Here is a 22172-nt window from a genome sequence, read left to right on the forward strand (position 1 = left end):
AGGTAGGTAAGTGGTCGGTTATTAACTCGTGCTTCTATCTCTATGGCTATGGTTTGTTGCTCCTGTAGGTCAATCTTTTGATGGTGTAGGGTTTTCCATAGAGAATGTTTCACCGAAACCAATCATGCGTTCATAGAACCCTCCGTGCCTTGGGGCTCTGAGAGGTATGAATTTCCAGTGGCACTGCTGTTGATTTAGGGTCGTGCGCACCTTTGGGTTTATCCAGATTTTCCTCAGACATGCTTCTCTTGCCACTAAGTTGGACCCTATGTCTGAGATCATTAACTTAGGACAGGATCTACATGAAGCAAATCTGCCAAAAGCCTGTAAGAATGCCTCGGCACTCATATTGGGAGTCACTTGTAGATGGCCTGCCCTTGTTGTGGCACAAGTGAAAAGACAGATATATGCCTTTACTTTTCTTTTGTCCTTGGTGCCTGTTAGCGTTAGTGTTCCTTTGAAAACTACTCCTGTAGTCTCAAAGGGACGAATATGTACAACTCGTTCCTTTGGAAGAGGAGGAGGGCCAGGATATGGACACACTCTGGCATCGTATCTCCGGCAAATAACACACGATTTAATTATGGATTTTACAGTCTGCCTACCTTGGGGTAGCCAGTACTGTTGTCTTAAGTCTGTGAGAAAATCTAATTTCCCACCATGCAGAGTGTTGTATTTGTGTATGTGTAACACAATTAGTTTGCTTACTATGTGGTGACAAGGAAGCAATATTGGATTTTTGGCTTCCAGATCTATGTCCGCATGCTGTAAGCGGTCTCCACATCTGATTATGTTATAATTGTTGGTGTCTACCCAGAGACACAGAAAATTTTGTAGCTTCTTAGGGACATTGTCAAATTCTGTTCCTAATGTGTCTGTCTGAGCTTTTTTGACCCAGTACCTTAGGGCACTAGGGAATTTATGCTTGATTCCTATTTTCTTTAGAAAATCAAGCACCACTTGGGTGACACCTATTAGTTTGTTCAGTTCAGAGTACCGATTAGGGTCAATTACCAAAGTCCAAGGTAGTTCTGGGTTCTCAGTGACATTGGTCAAAATGACTTGTGGCTTTTGTTTAGGCCACTCGTCGCTGATTAGCCACTGAGGTCCATTAAACCACATCTCTGTCTATGTTAATTGCCATAAAATCAGGCCTCGGGAGAGATAGTCAGCTGGATTCTCTTTGGTGGGTACATATCTCAATTTGTACCCTGCCGACAACTCTTGTATTTCCTTAACGCAGTTACTCATGCAAGGATTTTTACTATTATTGTTTTTAACCAAGTGTAGCAATGCCTCATTTTCTGACCATACCACTGTTTCTTCAAAGTGAATGTTGCTTAAGTCCTTGATCAGATAATGAGCCAATCTTGTTCCTAGCAGAATGGCTGCTAATTCCAGTAGTGGCAATGATCGTTTCTTTAACGGTGCCACTCTGGCCTTTGATGTGAGCAGTTTGGCTTGCCCATTTGAGACCAGGTAAGCTACCGTGCCATAAGCCTCACAGAAGGCATCACAGAATACATGTTGTTTCATTGGTTCTTTTTTATTTACTGTGTTCCGAGGGAAATTGACAGACTCTAGGATACTTAAATCTTTCACTAGCCCTTGCCATTTTTCTTGTAAGGTAGGTGTTAGAAGATCATCCCAGTCTATCTTTTGTTCCCAACATTCCTGCATTATCAACTTCCCATTAAATAAGATTGGACTTAATAGTCCCAATGGGTCGAAGGGTTTGCTTACTTGTGAGAGTAATTTTCTCATTGTTAGGTTGGTGGTATCTGGCTCCACCGACTTGATTGTCAACTGATCTTCTGTCGTATCCCATTCGACACCTAGTACTTTTGTCGTCTCGGGTACCTGGTAGTCGGGAAAATCATTTTCTATCAGTTGATTTAATTTAGCATTGTTGGAGACCCATGACTGGGGAGTTATATTTGCTCCCATTAATTCTCGATTGGCCTTGTGGTTTAGGTTCAGTAGTTTACTTTCACTGCTGGCTGTTGATTGGAAATTGTCCACATACAAGTTATTGCTAATTTCTGTTTTATTTGGGTTATTGGACTTCTTCAAGTGCGTGTTTATGGTAGCTTGAAGCAGAAACGGAGAAGACGTGGCACCAAACAAAACAGACACAAACTTGTAAGTGATTAATTCACTGTTTGGATCATTAGGATCCTTAATCCATAGAAACCTTGTGTAGTTACAGTCTTCTTCTTCTTGGAGACCTACCCTAATGAAGGCTTTACTGATGTCTGTTGTGTATGCATAAATCCCGATGTGGAACTTTAACAGCATGTCGTATAGCCTTTGTGTCAGGCTAGGGCCAGTTTAAAGGCAGTCATTTAAGGAAACACTACTCTGCTTTGTCTTAGCATTGCAATTAAATATTATCCGTAGTGGGGTAGTAGCTGAATTTTTCAGTACAGGGTGGTGTAGCAGGTAGTGTCCTTCCTTTGGGTTATCATTTGTCACAACTTCGATAAATTTGACATCGAGTTGTTTCTTGATTATTTCATGGTACAATTTCAAGTTCTCAGGATGTCTTTGTAAGTGCAACACCTGTGATCTTAATTGGTTTTGTGCCATAAAATGGTTGACGGGTAGCTGAGGGTGATTCAGCTTTTATGGTAACCTCACCCAGTATTGATTATCTCTGTAGATAACTGAGTCCAGGTATTGTTTGTAAGTCTAGTCGTCATCTGGTCTAGGTGGTTCAGGGTCAATGCCAAGAGTTGCCAGGTCCTATAATATATGTACATGGGGATCAAGCTCATCCTCGGACATGTCACTGAATTGTAGTGGAGACTGTTCTCCTTGTTATGCAACCATTACTGGGTTGGCATGCTGGTGGTCTACAGGTGCGGGTTGCTTCAGCCGTAATACTGGGCCTGTTAGCAAGTAGCCACCTGCAGACAGTATCAGGATCATTCCCTGTTTTTCATCATTTCCTTTGATAAACTTATAGTAGACATATGATCCCATAAGGATTCTAATATTGGAGAGGTTGTCTGATTTGATTTTGCCAGCCAATTTGATTCCCTTTTCTTCAAGGAATTTAGCTGTTGTCCCTAGACCATACACATGCAGGTCTGATGGGAACCTATTTACGACAAGAGGTTGTATCGCTCACACATAACCGCCTAAACGTACTTTAGGTTGTACTACCTTGCAGACTTGGGCTCCTGAGTTAGTCAGGAATCCTGCTATGTCTATTCATGTTTCTCGTACAGGCTTGAGTTTCAAGGCATCTACCAACTCCTTTGAGATAAAAGTCATTTGGGATCCTTGGTCAAGTAATCCATGTATGGTGACCTTGGACTTTCCATTTTTAATGATCAATTGAGCAGTGGGTAGAGCTGATTTATTATCAGATCTTGTTGACAAGACACTTATGTCAGGTAGTATGGTACAAAGCTGTACTGAAGTGGAAGTTCCTTCCTCCACTTGTGGTTTGGGAGACTTTGTACTTGAGTCCCCACAAAGTGCTATATTGTGTTGACCCTTATGGCATCTATTGCAGGTGCACATTTGAGTTGCACAGATGTCAGGATTATGTGACCTTATACACCTGGTACATATACGTAACTCCTTGAGTCGTTTTATACGTGTAGCACGTATAAAACGGTAAATCAGGGTGAGCTTTGCACTTGTACATGGCATGTTGTTCTTCACAGAACATACATAGCCTCCAGACGTTAACACCATCTTGGGGAATCACCGTTTTGGGTGATACATTACCTGTAGGCTTGGAGGGACCCACTGCATATGTGCCCACACTGCCTTGTTTCCACTTTGGGGAGGGGGAAGTTATTTTAGATTTATTTGGAGTACTGTTTGCACTCTGTTGTTTACTATTAGTGGTTAAAGAAGGTTTAGATGTTGATTTTCCATCTGTGTTATCTTGTTGTCTTTCTATGATGGACCTCAAACCTTCCATTATCTCCTTTACTGTTAGAGAAGATGTGTTATATAAGACAAACAACCTATCCAGTACATCATTGGGTAATTTGCGTCTCATATGGACTTGGATTATCCAATCCGATTCATCCAGATTCACTTTATTTATAAGGGCTTTGAGGAAGGACTCAAGCTCCAATTTAAAGGCTTGGAGTGAGTTAGTTGATCCATCTGGATGAGGGATATCTAAGAGTTTCTGGGTTAGAAGTCTGATAGTCCTTTCTGGCTTAGCATAATTTCCCTTAAGAAGCTGTACTGCACTATCATAACCATAATCAGTGAAGGTCAAATTACAGACCATCTTTAACGCTTCATCCCTTAAGAGACCTTGTAAATATGTAAATTTTGTGGTCTTTTGTATAGTGGCATTAGAATCCAATGAATCGACAAATTTGTTCCAGAAGTTATCCCAACTCTCGTCCTCTGTACCAGAGAAAGTTGGGAGACTAAGTGATGGTAATTTGACTTCTGGTTGTGTTGGGTTTTGGGAAGTTGTGGCTGCAATGCTTGTAGTGGCCTTGTGTATGGTTATTAACTTGACAAAGTGTTGTAACTTTGTTCGTATTGCATCTTCAAAATCTGCGTTTTCTTGTACGACAGCTTTCATTGCATCTTCTTTGATGTTAGTAGCAAGAACATCCTGATATATCTGGATTTGCATTTGTACATGCTGAAATTTGCTCTCTGCAACCTTATGATGACCTTCCAATTCTACATAATCAACTGGAGTTTGATTGCATAAATCATTGCATTTTTTTATCTTTCGGGTTAAATGACCCTTCATACCTGCGAGGGTTGCTTTCACATTTATTGCATTAGACATGATGGCTGTATTTGCTAGCCGTGTTGCAATTGTTCTAGTGCTAAGCCTTGTTGGACTTTGATTTTGTCTGTTACTAGCACTTGAGCTAGTAGAGCTACTAGTTTCTGAACTAGAGCTGTTTATCATTAAAAAATACATAATTATACAATCATACACACTTTAATTTGAGTGGTAACCTTGTATCTATGCTGGATTTACGTCAAGTTAGCCCCTCAAAATCACTCTTAGTTGGTATAGAGATACAGATTAACACTCAAAAGTGAAGTGATTATAGTTAAATTATTACTATAGTTATGGTAATATTATGTAGACAACACAACTCGGGGGGTTGTCATAAGAAACTGCATAAAAATATGTGCTTGCTAGGTTGTAATATAGGTTCAACTCTAGACAAGTGTAAATTCTTACCCTTACACCAGGTTAGCACAATAAATTAGACTAGGTGGCTGTACAACACCAGCCAAAAATGTCCTATTCTTGTGCAGGAACTGGTTGTAAATAATGTGACATGCAGTAATTGTTTCAGTAATGGTGCAATATTAAATATTATGTTATGTTTATATAAACACTTAAAAAAATATATAAATAAATAAATATAAATAAATAAATGTTTATTTATGTAAGGTACATACATACAAGAGATTTTACAAAGTTTGTTGGATTAATAGATAGAGCTAGTACATACAATGCCTAAAGCCACTATTATGCAAAACGTTTCGGGCAGGAAAAACATTAATGACTTAAGCTTAATACTAATGGATATAAAGAATAAAATGTGGTGAGAACAAATAAAAATAGAAGTAAAACGAGGGGGGGGGGAACATGGCTGAAAAAGCAGCACAGATACAATTACAAATTATTACAGACAATTACATTCAAACAGCGTTGTTTTGACGAAAAAAAACAGACATGGGTTGACAACAGAGGGGTAAGGTAGGTTACAGGGAATTTATTAGGTAGTGCTTCATTTTTATCTTAAACTGGTTGAGAGAGGTACAGTCTTTAACATGGTTGGGAAGGTCATTCCACATTCTGGGTCCCTTGATTTGAAGAGCATTTCTAGTTTGATTAAGTCGTACTCTATTAATATCAAAACTGTATTTATTTCTGGTGTGGTGCTCATAGGTTCTGTTACAACCTTCAATGAATCTTTTGAGGTCAGGATTGGCATTACAGTTCAGCCTCTTATCAACCTTTTGTAGTGATAAAGCACAAATGTTCTTTTGGTTAAGGCCTCGGAACACTAATAGTGCTTGTTGTAAGTTCTGGTCACTTGTTAGCTGAGATTGAAAAAGTTAGGCAAGAAACTGTATAGCAGTGTCTTCCTGCTATAATAATATATGTGTAAATATTGCTCATATGTTTATATAGATCCTAATCAGGATCTTGTATCTAGGTTCAAAGGACCAAACTCATGTGGAAAAATCCTAGCAAGCTTTAATTCTTTTATTCAATTTTTTATGCAATTATTTAATTTATTTTTCAGTTGACTTTAATATTATATTACTTTTCTTCTGAGTTACTTCTTAGTTCTTAGTTAGAGGACTGTATATATTCTGATTCAACCTGCTATAATATTTCTGCACACATAGTTGGGGGGGGGGGGCAATTTGTGGCTTAAACCACTTTGAGGTGGATCCTTCATAAACCACAAATTGTTTACCTAGTTTTTAATATAAAATTATAAATCATACCATATATGGTGGTCTAATCTACTGTAATACTTAATTTAATTATGTATACTACTCTATCTACAGTATTAAAAACAAAAGGGCCTTATCTGATACTATAGTTGTGGCCTGCTAAGGCGGTGTAAATGTAGCATCAGATTGGGGTGTGGCCCTGTGCCTCAGAGTGCCACGTAATGGTGGCTATCTGGAGGCCTGCAAGGCTTGATGTAAAGCAGAGTAACAAATTTCTATAATTATGTTGGGAGCCAACTATCTGCTTCAGTAACTTCCCTCACCATTATCTGTTTGAGATGTTTAACATTAGTAAAAGCACACCAACATATTAAGGCACAGGTATGACACGAATAAGTGGGAAGTATAATGTTGAGTACGTACTTGGTTGAGCATTAAAGCTCTCTTATAACCGGCTACCTAACTAATATTGACCAGTGCACACTACCAATAAGAAGTTATAAGGCAGTCGGACACTCAGGTGTTCTGTTGGGTGGTAGAACTGGTGTGGTAGTTCCTTTAGGACAGAGGAGAATGTCTGTCGTTGAAGACTCGTATCACAATTCTCCAACAGCACTCTCATGTTGTTTTGTTTACAAGTTTTGTGGTGTACGTGCTGATTGAAAATGTTTTGGTTCTACTTCTGATTTTATTTAACAGTAGCAAAGGAGTCAAAAGTCAAGCTGTACTTTTGGTGTTGGAAATGATATTCAGTCCTAGTGAACACTTTTATTACGTTTAAACACTAGACTGTTGTTTGAAAAGAGATGAGATGTATAAATATATGTCATGTTGGATGACGTCACAGAATAACCTATTCTCCTTTTCTTTAATGGGTAACTTATGTTATTTTGTGCGTCGGATTTCTGACAACACACCCTCTCACACTCTTGCACATTTAGGGGTAACATATGGTAGAGGTGTACACTAGGATGAATGAACATAACAAAGGGGACAAACATAGGGTATTAAAAGTAACAACACAAGACAGAACTCAAAATAGAGTATAAAATTGGAAAAATTTAGATTTAAGAAAGAACTTCATGGGTAAATACATTTTCTTTGTACTTCAAAGTTCATGTTTGCAATGTTACAAAGTTCCAATTAACTACCATACATGCAGTTAAAGTTTATTTTATGTTTATGTTTTTTATGTTAAATTATTTTTTTTATTTGTTTCTATATTTTCATAAAGCATGCTTACCGTCTTATTCCCAGTTTTATGATAATTTTACAAGGTTTAAAACATAAAGTTCAATATAATATTATGGTTTCATACAGAAATTATACGTTAATATTACATCATAATAACATAACGATGCCGTGTACATAACGTTATATTGACATCATATAAATGTTATATTTATGGTATAGGAATGTAAATTGAATACGTTTAAATAAAGTAAACAAAAAAAACAAAATGTGCACTGAAAATTGTTTATTTTTAAATATAAAGCATGAAAACATTATAATTCTATAGCATTCACTATTATTTTAAAAATTTTACTTAAATCTTAAAAAACTGTGTCAAGAATATATGTTTTTAGTTATCTCTAATGGTTTTAAGGATGTCATAAGTACCTATTTATGTCAATAGTTACAGTAATCTCTTGAAACCTGGCAAAATGAAGCTACGCGTCTCATCCTTGGGGCTCCAAAGTCCACGAGAATAGTTAACATGAGAGCAGAGTTAAAATTACCTACAATAAGTGAGAGAATTTTGTCTATTAGCACAGTTTTAGGTGTAAAGGCATTGAGTAGATCGAGACAACACATGAAGTTTCAAGCTAAACTTTCTAATATGCTGCACTCACCTGAGGTCTATAGAAGAAGAACGAAATCTGATTATGTATTTTGGTTCTACAGGGTAGCCAACTCCATCAAAATATTAAATATGTACCCAACTCAATTAATGATTAATCAACCAATTGCTCCATGGGACAACTGGGATCTATCAGTTGATTTTGTAAATGCGCCCAAGAAAGATAGTGTGCACTCTACATTATTAAAACAGTTAACTCTGAAAAGCATCACTGAAAGTACTCAGAGTATGGGTAACGGTGTGTATCAGTGCTATACCGACGGCTCTGTAGAAGAAGGTGGACGATGTACCGGATGTGCATGCAATATATTTGAACAATCTTCTCTCGTACATACAGCAATGAAGCGCGTCAATGACTGGGCAAGTACAACTCAAACCGAACTTGCAGGCATATACCTTGCCACTGAATTTTTAAAAGACAAAGGCAGTGGACTTATATACTGTGACTCGCAGAGTGCACTCCTGGCATTGAACGCACATAGTAGTGATACCCATAAAATAGTCAGTGATATTCGAATGAATGTTTTAGCTGCTAAAGAAAACAGATTTGAAATTAAATTCCTATGGATACCATCACATGTTGGCATCTCAAGGCATGACACTGTTGATATGCTTGCAAAGACCGCCTGTAGAAAACCAGTGGTAGAAATTGATATGGGTGTTTCATTAGCAGTGACAAAGAGAATACTTAAACAAATATCTAATGAAGATCTCACCGACCTAACAAATTCACAAAGACCTGAAAGTTGTAGCATTAAATATTATGATAGATATCGTGAGGAGACATTCACATATGGGACTAATAGAACAAGAACCCGGCAATGTGATGTTATAGTGGCCAGAATTCGCCTGGGATATAGACGTATCTAGCAGCTTTCTCAAAACCCAAATGTCGAGTACACAATTTGTCAGCTTTGTGAAAGAGAAAACATGCACACTCTTGAACATTATATTGTAGAATGCCCCATATTGTCTGACTTTCACCCTCCTGGGCTGAGGTATGCTGAACTGTGTAATTACTATATGAGTACTGGAACACTTGATGATATATTGGACTTGTATCCAAGATTGACCATGTAATGTATCATTTATACAATGTATGTATGTGATGTAACTATATAACCTGAGCTTGTAAAAGCACCCTAATCACCTTTAGTGATTAAGTGCTTAATTGCACACTAGTTTCTCTGTCAGCTATCTCACCCTGTCAGAGTAAAAGAGACAAATGTATGTGAATGCATGTGTGTATATATGCATGTATATATGTATATGTACGTATATATGTGTGTGTATGTATATGTATGTGTATAAAGTACATATGGAAGCTGATCAGAATTGCATTTCACCATTGTAAATGCACATTAATGACACTTCGAACACTTTATGTAGGGCATACGTAAATCTGTGTATCTATGCATTTACGTATGTAGGTTATCTTAGCATTTTAAAAGTACTGAATCATCTTCTGTGGTTGATTGTTCAATAAATCATTGAACTATATGTTTAACTGTTCTCTAACCCTGTCTATGGAGGACAGAAGAAAATGTATATATGCTGGTTAGCATTGTAAATGTGTGGCCACGTTTGTGGTAGAAAATAATAATAATAATAAAAAAGTATCACCTCTGTGGCACCATTTAAAAACATCCACAAACGTTCTGTGTTTGTTGGGAAATACTCAGGGAAAATGACAGAGTGGACATAGATGAAATGTTCACATAGAATACTAACAGAACGAGGGGACATGGGTGGAAGCTGGAAACTCAGATGAGTCACAGAGATGTTAGGAAGTTTTCTTTTAGCATCAGAGTAGTGGAAAAATGAAATGCACTTAAGCAGCAGGTTGTGAAAGCGAATTCTATTCATAATTTTAAAACTAGATATGATAAGGAAATAGTGCTGGAGTCATTGCTGTAAGCATCCAATGGCTTGAAAGGCGGGATCCAAGAGTCAATGCTCGATCCTGCAGACACAAATAGCTGAGTACACACAAGCACACACGTTTAAACATGTTTAACTATTGAGAGTTACATGCTCACTCTCATACTCACTGCACTTCAAAGAGCTGAAGCTCTTCCCACACACATAAACAAATGTAAAACAAATACAAATAGTAAATACACACACACTCGTTCAAAACATGTTTAAACACACACACACACACACACATACACACACACACATACAAAAGCATTTTTCCTGCTGAGAGGTCGGGGCCCAAGAACTGAAACTCAACCCCACATAAGCACAGTTAGGGTTACACCCCTCAAACACTGATGCCACAATCCATGTAAGCACAATTAGGTTACACCCTTAACATGTTTGACTATTGAGAGGTGGGACTAAAGAGCCGAAGCTCAACCAATAGGAGGATACAACTAGGAGAGCACACACACACACACAGATCCGCTGAGAGTTGTGACCCAAAAACTGAAACTCAACTCAACGTAAGTTCAATTAGGGTTACAAATAGATGAGCTCACACTCACACACCCACATGCATGTGCGCACGCAGAAAAAAAATCTTCCTCAGAGAGACGGTGTCCATGAACTGGAGCTCAACACCACATAAGTACAATTAGGATTACACCCTTCAAACACTGAGGTGAGTACAACTAGGTGAGCTCACACACACACACGCGCGCATGCGCTCCCGCACACACAAAGAAAACATTCATCCACAGAGAGGTGGGGCCCTAGAACTGATGCTCAACCCCACGTAAGCACAATTAGGGTTACTCACCTCAAACACTACTGCCAAACACTGATAAACACAATTGATCCCTGATAATCTCAATTAATGAATGGAAAAAGCATATTCCTTTATAACATATCTGATTAGAACCACTGTTACATCAAGATCATGTACGATAACAAGTGTCTCGCCCTGTCAATAAGGGAACTACTTACTGTACTACGCAGAAAATCCTCAGCTCTTGCCATACTTATACGCAGCTCTAGCACGAGACGATGAAGCCGTGTTGTTGGGGCCCATGCTGGTGGTGTTCATACCGGTGTAGGCCGTGGTGTTGGGGCCAAGACAAAAATTGCAGGTGTACTTGTGTGGGAGAATTGTGACTATTTGACTATTTTTTCCAACAAATTCCAGCATTTGAAGGTACCAATGTTGTTGGAAAACCCTTATTCCCCTATACTGGTATTGCTATGGCTGAAATTGATTATTTTATGGCAAATTTCGATCAGCCATTCATGGAGCATCTCGTTGCAGAGACGCACCGATATGCTCTGCAATATATTGCCTTGGCACTGTCAAGGCCCCCAGGAGGGAAATGTCAGTGGTTGGCACTGGTAATGCAGTGGGTGAATGCCAACTGAGAAAATGTGATAAAATGTTATCAATGCACTGGAGTGACAGGCCCGAGGTGAATATGTTGACAACTATTCACTCCGATGCAATGTTGGCCAGTGGCAAAGTCAACTTTGCAACAGGGATGAAAATGTATAAACCTTATTGTGTTATTGACTACAATGTAAATATGCGTTTAGTAGATAAATCTAACATGATAGTTGGTTCCATTGAGTGCATGAGAAAATCTGTGAAGTGGACCAAGAAATTGTTTTTCCATCTTGTTGATGATAGAGTGCTGAACTGTTTCAACACGTAACTCGTAAAATCTTACAAGAGACCACCTATCCGTATATTCAGTGTCGCTGTAGTGTCGTAACTACTGGTGAAATATGGGGGTGGAGGGCAGCATTGTGATGCATGGGTTGCCAGCAACAATGTCTCATGCAGTTCCTGAAACTCAGGTTTAAAGATTATATTGCTGTACACAAACTTGGCTATATGCAAAGCCCAGAAACACGTGTAAAAGGGTAAACGTTACTGCGTTGTTTGCAAGAACACGCAACGTAAGGAACAAAAGTGAAGATCCATCTGCACTTGGTGTGTTGAATGCAAAGTGTCCTTGTGCCATGTTGACTGCTTCAGTGAATATCACACACTCGAACATTTCTAAGTGTTGTATATAGTCTGTGATAGTGTACAGTGTAAATAAGTTGTAAATGTAAATAATTGAACATGTAATATAGAAAATATGAAAAAATTTTATGGGGACATTTGTGATACATGTAACAGTTTCTTTGAACAATGTGGATGTCCTACTGCCTGAATATTGTAAACATGTTCAATATATGTATATCAGGATTAGCCAGAAAAAACTCTAAAATGCATTTGTAATTGTGCGAAAAAATTAACATAAAAATATTTGAGGTAACTCCCGTTTGCTGGATCTGGCTCGTAACTGCCTCCGGGAGCCTTCGCCATAAGCGACCACTAAGCCATGACGTCACACGCCATTTTCTGGACACCACTGCGGCCAAAGTAAGTACAATTGTACAATATTTTTAAAATATATGTGATCAGGAGAGAGTATTTACATATTTTGGAATTCAAAAGAAAATTCCAATGATTTATTTTAGGTCAACGGGTGTGTCATATTTTAAGGCAGTGCAGCACAGTGGTAAAAATGTTGAATACTGTTTTTTTTTTATATTGGTTATCCAGGTTTTCCAATATTGCCATGGTCTGAAGAGTAGGGAGATTTATGCCGTAGAGCATGTGGGCCACCTGCCAGCTTGTGCAAGAGGAGGTGCACCAGCTGCCAGGTAGTCCAAGTATGGCATGCTCTTTGACAAAAGGGCATAAAGTGGGTGTTGTTTATGTGTATGTGTGTAACCATAAACCTACCCATATGCAATAAAGCATATACACCAGCTGTGACAGATGGCTCACCATCTGTCCAGGAGGGCGTGCTCTACGGAATAAGGGGTAAAGTGAGCAGAGCTTATGTTCTTGTGTGGGAGTTCAACTGTGTGTGTGTGTGTGTGTAACCACAAAGTCCACCCCTACGCCATAGGACATGCCCACCAACTGTGATAGGTGAATCACCATCTTTCCACGAGGGGGTGTTCTATGGCGAAAGGGAGTAAAGTGGGTGGGGCTTGTGTTTGTGTGTTTGTGTGTGTATGTGTGTGTGACTGGAAACCCCTACCTATACGCCATCTGTGACAGGTGGATGATGCTCAATGTCGACGAAGGGTTGGTCTCAATGTGTTGGTCTCCTTGATGTATGAAGGGGACAGGGTCTGTGAGTGTCACACACACACACACACACTTACACACATTAATGGTGGCAATGTTTTTCCATCATATTTCTGTCTGGATCTTCTGTCGTTTGGTGGGGGGGGGGGGTTATATACGACTACTACTATAATTTTTTGTCCTCCAATTGCTATGGTACCTATTCTGTAGTCATTGAAATCTTCACAGCCCTGAATAACCATCTCTTCAAAACTCCAGGCTTTTCTTATCAGCAGATCTACACCACCTCCTCCTCTCTCTTTCCTCACTACATAGTAGTCCTGTGGAAGCACTGCATTTGTTATGATTTTTGTTAGCTTTCTGTGAGTGCTATTATGTCTAAGTTTTCCTCTAGTGCCCATTCTCCAAGTTCACTTGTTTTATTTGTAATCCTATCTATGTTAGTGAACATTGCCATGAAGCTCACTTCCTTCTGTTCATTCTCTTGTCCCCTTCTTGGTGAACATTTTGCTGATGGAGAAAACTGTTCTATAGGTGTGAAGATTTGTGAGTTGGTTAACATAGTCTGGTATAGTGAGGCACTCTAGTGTAGTGAGACACTCTGGTGTAGTGAGACACTCTGGTGTGGTGAGGCACTCTGGTGTAGTGAGGCACTCTGGTGTAGTGAGACACTCTGGTGTGGTGAGACACTCTGGGGTAGTGAGGCACTCTGGTGTGGTGGGGCATTCTGGTGTAGTGAGGCACTCTGGTGTAGTGAGACACTCTGGTGTAGTGAGACACTCTGGTGTGGTGAGACACTCTGGTGTAGTGAGGCACTCTGGTGTGGTGGGGCATTCTCGTGGAGTGAGGCACTCTGGTGGAGTGGGGCACTCTGGTGTAGTGAGACACTCTGGTATAGTGAGGCACTCTGGTGTAGTGAGACACTCTGGTGTAGTGAGACACTCTGGTGTGGTGAGGCACTCTGGTGTAGTGAAGCACTCTGGTGTAGTGGGGCACTCTGGTGTGGTGAGGCACTCTGGTGTAGTGAGGCACTCTGGTGTAGTGAGACACTCTGGTGTGGTGAGACACTCTGGGGTAGTGAGGCACTCTGGTGTGGTGGGGCATTCTCGTGGAGTGAGGCACTCTGGTGGAGTGGGGCACTCTGGTGTAGTGAGACACTCTGGTATAGTGAGGCACTCTGGTGTAGTGAGACACTCTGGTGTAGTGAGACACTCTGGTGTGGTGAGGCACTCTGGTGTAGTGAAGCACTCTGGTGTAGTGGGGCACTCTGGTGTGGTGAGACACTCTGGTGTAGTGAGGCACTCTGGTGTAGTGAGACACTCTGGTGTGGTGAGACACTCTGGTGTAGTGAGGCACTCTGGAGTAGTGAGGCACTCTGGTGTAGTGAGACATTCTGGTGTAGTGAGGCACTCTGGTGTTGTGAGGCTCTCTGGTGAAGTGAGGCACTCTGGTGTAGTGAGACACTCTGGTGTGGTGGGACACTCTGGTGGAGAGAGGCACTCTGGTGTAGTGAGGCACTCTGGTGTAGTGAGGCACTCTGGTGTAGTGAGACTCTCTGGTGTAGTGAGGCACTCTGGTGTAGTGAGGCTCTCTGTTGTAGTGAGGCACTCTGGAGTAGTGAGGCACTCTGGTGTAGTGAGACATTCTGGTGTAGTGAGGCACTCTGGTGTTGTGAGGCTCTCTGGTGAAGTGAGGCACTCTGGTGTAGTGAGACACTCTGGTGTAGTGAGACACTCTGGTGCAGTGAGACACTCTGGTGTAGTGAGACACTCTTGTGTAGTGGGGCACTCTGGTGTAGTGAGGCACTCAGGTGTGGTGGGCACTCTGGTGGAGTGATTCACTCTAGTGGAGTGCGACACTCTGGTGTAGTGAGGCACTCTGGTGTGGTGGGACACTCTGGTGGAGAGAGGCACTCTGGTGTAGTGAGGCACTCTGGTGTAGTGAGGCACTCTGGTGTAGTGAGACTCTCTGGTGTAGTGAGGCACTCTGGTGTAGTGAGGCTCTCTGTTGTAGTGAGGCACTCTGGAGTAGTGAGGCACTCTGGTGTAGTGAGACATTCTGGTGTAGTGAGGCACTCTGGTGTTGTGAGGCTCTCTGGTGAAGTGAGGCACTCTGGTGTAGTGAGACACTCTGGTGTAGTGAGACACTCTGGTGCAGTGAGACACTCTGGTGTAGTGAGACACTCTTGTGTAGTGGGGCACTCTGGTGTAGTGAGGCACTCAGGTGTGGTGGGCACTCTGGTGGAGTGATTCACTCTAGTGGAGTGGGACACTCTGGTGTAGTGAGGCACTCTGGTGTGGTGGGACACTCTGGTGGAGAGAGGCACTCTGGTGTAGTGAGGCACTCTGGTGTAGTGAGGCTCTCTGGTGTAGTGAGGCACTCTGGTGTGGTGGGGCACTCTGGTGTAGTGAGACACTCTGGTGTAGTGAGGCACTCTGGTGTAGTGAGGCACTCTGGTGTAGTGAGGCTCTCTGGTGTAGTGAGGCACTCTGGTGTAGTGAGGCTCTCTGGTGTAGTGAGGCACTCTGGCTTAGTGAGGCACTCTGGTGTAGTGGGGCTCTCTTGTGTAGTGAGACACTCTGGTGTGGTGGACACTCTGGTGGAGTGAGACACTCTGGTGTAGTGAGACACTCTGGTGTAGTGCGGCACTCTGGTGTAGTGAGACACTCTGGTGTAGTGAGGCACTCTGGTGTAGTGAGGCTCTCTGGTGTAGTGAGGCACTCTGGTTTAGTGAGGCACTCTGGTGTGGTGGGGCACTCCGGTGTAGTGAGACACTCTGGTGTAGTGAGGCACTCTGGTGTAGTGGGGCACTCTGGTGGAGTGAGGCACTCTGGTGGAGTGAGGCACTCTGGTGGAGTGAGGCACTCTGGTGGAGTGAGGCACTCTGGTGGAGTGAGGCACTCTGGTGTAGTGAGGCTCTCTGGTGTAGTGAGGCACTCTGGTGTAGTGAGGCTCTCTGGTGTAGTGAGGCACTCTGGCTTAGTGAGGCACTCTGGTGTAGTGGGGCTCTCTTGTGTAGTGAGACACTCTGGTGTGGTGGACACTCTGGTGGAGTGAGACACTCTGGTGTAGTGAGACACTCTGGTGTAGTGCGGCACTCTGGTGTAGTGAGACACTCTGGTGTAGTGAGGCACTCTGGTGTAGTGAGGCTCTCTGGTGTAGTGAGGCACTCTGGTTTAGTGAGGCACTCTCGTGTGGTGGGGCACTCCGGTGTAGTGAGACACTCTGGTGTAGTGAGGCACTCTGGTGTAGTGGGGCACTCTGGTGGAGTGAGGCACTCTGGTGGAGTGAGGCACTCTGGTGGAGTGAGGCACTCTGGTGTAGTGAGGCACTCTGGTGTAGTGAGGCACTCTGGTGTAGTGAGGCACTCTGGTGAAGTGAGACACTCTGGTGCAGTGAGGCACTCTGGTGCAGTGAGACACTCTGGTGTAGTGAGGCATTCTGGTGTAGTGAGGCACTCTGGTGGAGTGAGGCACTCTGGTTGAGTGAGGCACTCTGGTGGAGTGAGGCACTCTGGTGTAGTGAGGCACTCTGGTGTAGTGGGGCACTCTGGTGTAGTGAGGCACTCTGGTGTAGTGAGACACTCTGGTGTAGTGAGGCACTCTGGTGTAGTGAGACACTCTGTTGTAGTGAGGCACTCTGGTGTAGTGAGGCACTCTGGTGGAGTGGGGCACTCTGGTGGAGTGAGGCACCCTGGTGGAGTGGGGCACTCTGGTGTAGTGAGACACTCTGGTGTAGTGAGGCACTCTGGTGTAGTGAGGCACTCTGGTGTAGTGGGGCACTCTGATGTGGTGAGACACTCTGGTGTAGTGCGGCTCTCTGGTGTAGTGAGGCACTCTGGTTTAGTGAGGCACTCTGGTGTGGTGGGGCACTCTGGTGTAGTGACACACTCTGGTGTAGTGAGGCACTCTGGTGTAGTGGGGCACTCTGGTGTAGTGACACACTCTGGTGTAGTGAGGCACTCTGGTGTAGTGGGGCACTCTGGTGTTGTGGGGCACTCTGGTGTAGTGAGGCACTCTGGTGTGGTTGGGCACTCTGGTGGAGTGAGGCACTCTGGTGTAGTGAGGCACTCTAATGTGGTGGGGCACTCTGGTGTGGTGAGACACTCTGGTGTAGTGAGGCACTCTGGTGTAGTGAGGCACTCTGGTGTAGTGAGGCACTCTGATGTGGTGGGGCACTCTGGTGTAGTGAGGCACTCTGGTGTAGTGAGGCACTCTGGTGTAGTGAGGCACTCTGGTGTAGTGAGGCACTCTGGTGTAGTGAGACACTCTGGTGTAGTGAGACACTCTGGTGTGGTGAGACAATCTGGTGTAGTGAGACACTCTGGTGTAGTGAGACACTCTGGTGTAATGAGACACTCTGGTGTAGTGAGGCTCTCTGGTGTAGTAAGGCACTCTGGTGTAGTGAGGCACTTTGATGTAGTGAGACACTCTGGTGTGGTGAGACACTGGTGTAGGGGGGCACTCTGGTGTAGTAAGGCACTCTGGTGTAGTGAGGCACTTTGATGTAGTGAGACACTCTGGTGTGGTGAGACACTGGTGTAGTGGGGCACTCTGGTGTGGTGAGACACTCTGGTGTGGTGGGCACTCTGGTGGAGTGAGACACTCTGGTGGAGAGAGACACTCATGTGTAGTGAGGCACTCTGGTGTAGTGAGACACTCTGGTGTAGTGAGGCACTCTGGTGTAGTGAGAAACTCTGGTGTAGTGAGGCACTCTGGTTTAGTGAGACACTCTGGTGTAATGGGGCACTCTGGTGTAGTGAAGCACTCATGTGTGGTGGGCACTCTGGTGGAGTGATTCACTCTAGTGGAGTGGGACACTCTGGTGTAGTGAGGCACTCTGGTGTGGTAGGGCATTCTGGTTGAGTGAGGCACTTTGGTGGAGTGGGGCACTCTGGTGTAGTGAGACACTCTGGTATAGTGAGGCACTCTGGTGTAGTGAGACACTCTGGTGTAGTGAGACACTCTGGTGTGGTGAGGCATTCTGGTGTAGTGAGGCACTCTGGTGTAGTGAGACACTCTGGTGTGGTGAGACACTCTGGTGTAGTGAGGCACTCTGGTGTGGTGGGGCATTCTGGTGTAGTGAGGCACTCTGGTGTAGTGAGACTCTGGTGTAGTGAGACACTCTGGTGTGGTGAGACACTCTGGTGTAGTGAGGCACTCTGGTGTGGTGGGGCATTCTGGTGGAGTGAGGCACTCTGGTGGAGTGGGGCACTCTGGTGTAGTGAGACACTCTGGAATAGTGAGGCACTCTGGTGTAGTGAGACACTCTGGTGTAGTGAGACACTCTGGTGTGGTGAGGCACTCTCGTGTAGTGAGGCACTCTGGTGTAGTGGGGCACTCTGGTGTGGTGAGACACTCTGGTGTAGTGAGGCACTCTGGTGTAGTGAGGCACTCTGGTGTAGTGAGACACTCTGGTGTAGTGAGGCACTCTGGTGTAGTGAGGCTCTCAGTTGTAGTGAGGCACTCTGGTGTAGTGAGGCACTCTGGTGTAGTGAGACATTCTGGTGTAGTGAGGCACTCTGGTGTAGTGAGGCTCTCTGGTGTAGTGAGGCACTCTGGTGTAGTGAGGCACTCTGGTTTAGTGAGGCACTCTGGTTTAGTGAGGCACTCTGGTGTAGTGAGGCTCTCTTGTGTAGTGAGACACTCTGGTGTGGTGGGCACTCTGGTGGAGTGAGACACTCTGGTGTAGTGAGACACTCTGGGGTGGTGAGGCACTCTGGTGTAGTGAGACACTCTGGTGTAGTGAGACACTCTATTGTAGTGAGGCACTCTGGTGTAGCGAGACACTCTGGTGTGGTGAGGCACTCTGGTGTAGTGAGGCACTCTGGTGTAGTGAGGCACTCTGGTGTAGTTAGACACTCTGGTGTGGTGAGACACTCTGGTGTAGTGAGACACTCTGGTGTAGTGAGACACTCTGGTGTAATGAGACACTCTGGTGTAGTGAGGCTCTCTGGTGTAGTAAGGCACTCTGGTATAGTGAGGCACTCTGATGTAGTGAGACACTCTGGTGTGGTGAGACACTCTGGTGTAGTGGGGCACTCTGGTGTGGTGGGGCACTCCGGTGTAGTGAGACACTCTTGTGTAGTGAGGCACTCTGGTGTAGTGGGGCACTCTGGTGGAGTGAGGCACTCTGGTGGAGTGAGGCACTCTGGTGTAGTGAGGCACTCTAGTGTAGTGGGGCACTCTGGTGTAGTGAGGCACTCTGGTGTAGTGAGGCACTCTGGTGTAGTGAGACACTCTGGTGCAGTGAGGCACTCTGGTGTAGTGAGGCACTCTGGTGTAGTGAGACACTCTGGTGTAGTGAGACACTCTGGTGTAGTGAGGCACTCTGGTGGAGTGAGGCACTCTGATGGAGTGAGGCACTCTGGTGGAGTGAGGCACTCTGGTGGAGTGAGGCACTCTGGTGTAGTGAGGCACTCTGGTGTAGTGAGGCACTCTGGTGTAGTGGGGCACTCTGGTGTAGTGAGGCACTTTGGTGTAGTGAGACACTCTGGTGTAGTGAGGCACTCTGGTGTAGTGAGGCACTCTGGTGGAGTGGGGCACTCTGGTGGAGTGAGGCACTCTAATGTTGTGGGGCACTCTGGTGTGGTGAGACACTCAGGTGTAGTGAGGCACTCTGGTGTAGTGAGGCACTCTGGTGAAGTGAGGCACTCTGATGTGGTGGGGCACTCTGGTGTAGTGAGGCACTCTGGTGTAGTGAGGCACTCTGGTGTAGTGAGGCACTCTGCTGTAGTGAGGCACTCTGATACCTGGTTGATACCTGGTTGATGGGGTTCTGGGAGTTCTTCTACTCCCCAAGCCCGGCCCGAGGCCAGGCTCGACTTGTGAGAGTTTGGTCCACCAGGCTGTTGCTTGGAGCGGCCCGCAGGCCCACATACCCACCACAGCCCGGTTGGTCCGGCACTCCTTGGAGGAATAAATCTAGTTTCCTCTTGAAAATGTCCACTGTTGTTCCGGCAATATTTCTTATGCTTGCTGGGAGGACGTTGAACAACCGCGGACCTCTGATGTTCATACAGTGTTCTCTGATTGTGCCTATGGCACCTCTGCTCTTCATTGGTTCTATTCTACATTTTCTTCCATGTCGTTCACTCCAGTACGTTGTTATTTTACTGTGTAGATTTGGTACTTGACCCTCCAGTATCTTCCAGGTGTATATTATTTGATATCTCTCTCGTCTTCTTTCTAGTGAGTACATTTGGAGGGCTTTGAGACGATCCCAATAATTTAGGTGCTTTATTGCGTCTATGCGTGCCGTATATGTTCTCTGTATTCCCTCTATTTCAGCAATCTCTCCTGCTTTGAAGGGGGAAGTGAGTACTGAGCAGTACTCAAGACGGGACAACACAAGTGCCTTGAAGAGTACAACCATTGTGATGGGATCCCTGGATTTGAAAGTTCTCGTAATCCATCCTATCATTTTTCTGGCTGTCGCAATATTTGCTTGGTTATGCTCCTTAAACGTTAGGTCGTCCGACATTATTATTCCCAAATCCTTTACATGCTGTTTTCCTACTATGGGTACATTTGATTGTGTTTTGTACTCTGTATTATGTTTAAGGTCCTCATTTTTACCGTACCTGAGTACCTGGAATTTATCACTGTTAAACATCATGTTATTTTCTGATGCCCAGTCGAAAACTTTATTAATATCAGCTTGAAGTTTTTCAATGTCCTCAGCCGAGGTAATTTTCATACTGATTTTTGTGTCATCTGCAAAGGATGATACGAAGCTGTGACTTGTATTTTTGTCTATATCTGATATGAGAATAAGGAAAAGCAGTGGTGCAAGGACTGTACCCTGAGGTACAGAGCTTTTCACTGCACTTGGACTAGATTTTATATGGTTGACAGTTACTCGCTGAGTCCTGTTTGACAGAAAACTGAGTATCCAGCGTCCTACTTTACCGGTTATTCCCATTGACTTCATTTTGTGTGCTATCACGCCATGGTCACATTTATCGAAGGCCTTTGCGAAGTCCGTGTATATCACATCAGCATTCTGTTTCTCTTCTAATGCCTCAGTGACTTTGTCGTAGTGCTCAAGTAGCTGTGAGAGGCACGATCTTCCCGCTCGAAATCCATGTTGGCCTGGGTTATGAAGGTCATTGGTCTCCATGAAATTGGTGACCTGACTCCTAATCACTCTCTCAAATACTTTTATGATGTGCGATGTTAGTGCAACTGGTCTATAATTTTTTGCCAATGCTTTGCTCCCTCCCTTGTGTAGAGGGGCTATGTCTGCTACTTTAAGTGCATCTGGTATCTCCCCCGTGTCCAAGCTCTTCCTCCACACTATACTGAGTGCCTGTGCTACCGGCACTTTGCATTTCTTTATAAATATTGAATTCCATGAGTCTGGACCTGGGGCCGAGTGCATGGGCATGTTTTCAATTTCTTTTTCAAAATTTAGTGCGCTCGTGTTTATATCAGTTATATTTACCGGGGTTTGAATATCCCGCATAAAGAAATTGTCTGGATCTTCCACCTTCATGTTGTTTATTGGAGTGCTAAACATGTCCTCATACTGCTTTTTTAGGATTTCACTAATTTCTTTGTCATCCTCCGTGTATGAACCTTCACTTGTACGAATAGGTCCAATACTGGCAGTGGTTTTTGCTTTTGATTTCGCATATGAGAAGAAATATTTTGGATTTTTCTTTATTTCCTGAATTGCTTTCTGTTCTAACTGCCTTTCTTCAGTTTCATATGAGTGTTTCAATTTCCGCTCGATTTCTTCAATCTCCCTATTTAAATTATTCCTTCTTTGACGGGAAATTCGTGTCTGCATAAGCAGTTCCGTTATTTTTTTCCTGCG

At 43.6% G+C, this 22172-nt stretch overlaps 1 protein-coding gene across 1 annotated transcript; it reads right to left on the reverse strand.

The window, feature by feature from the left end:
- Window positions 1-1128: 1128 nt before the first annotated feature.
- LOC138354306 (uncharacterized) lies at window positions 1129-2298 on the reverse strand. The gene has a single exon (XM_069308456.1). The coding sequence runs from the start codon at window positions 2296-2298 to the stop codon at window positions 1129-1131; it is 1170 nt and encodes a 389-aa protein (XP_069164557.1).
- Window positions 2299-22172: the final 19874 nt, after the last annotated feature.

Source organism: Procambarus clarkii, chromosome 62, assembly GCF_040958095.1.
Source record: "Procambarus clarkii isolate CNS0578487 chromosome 62, FALCON_Pclarkii_2.0, whole genome shotgun sequence".
Classification (NCBI taxonomy): Eukaryota; Metazoa; Arthropoda; class Malacostraca; order Decapoda; family Cambaridae; genus Procambarus; species Procambarus clarkii.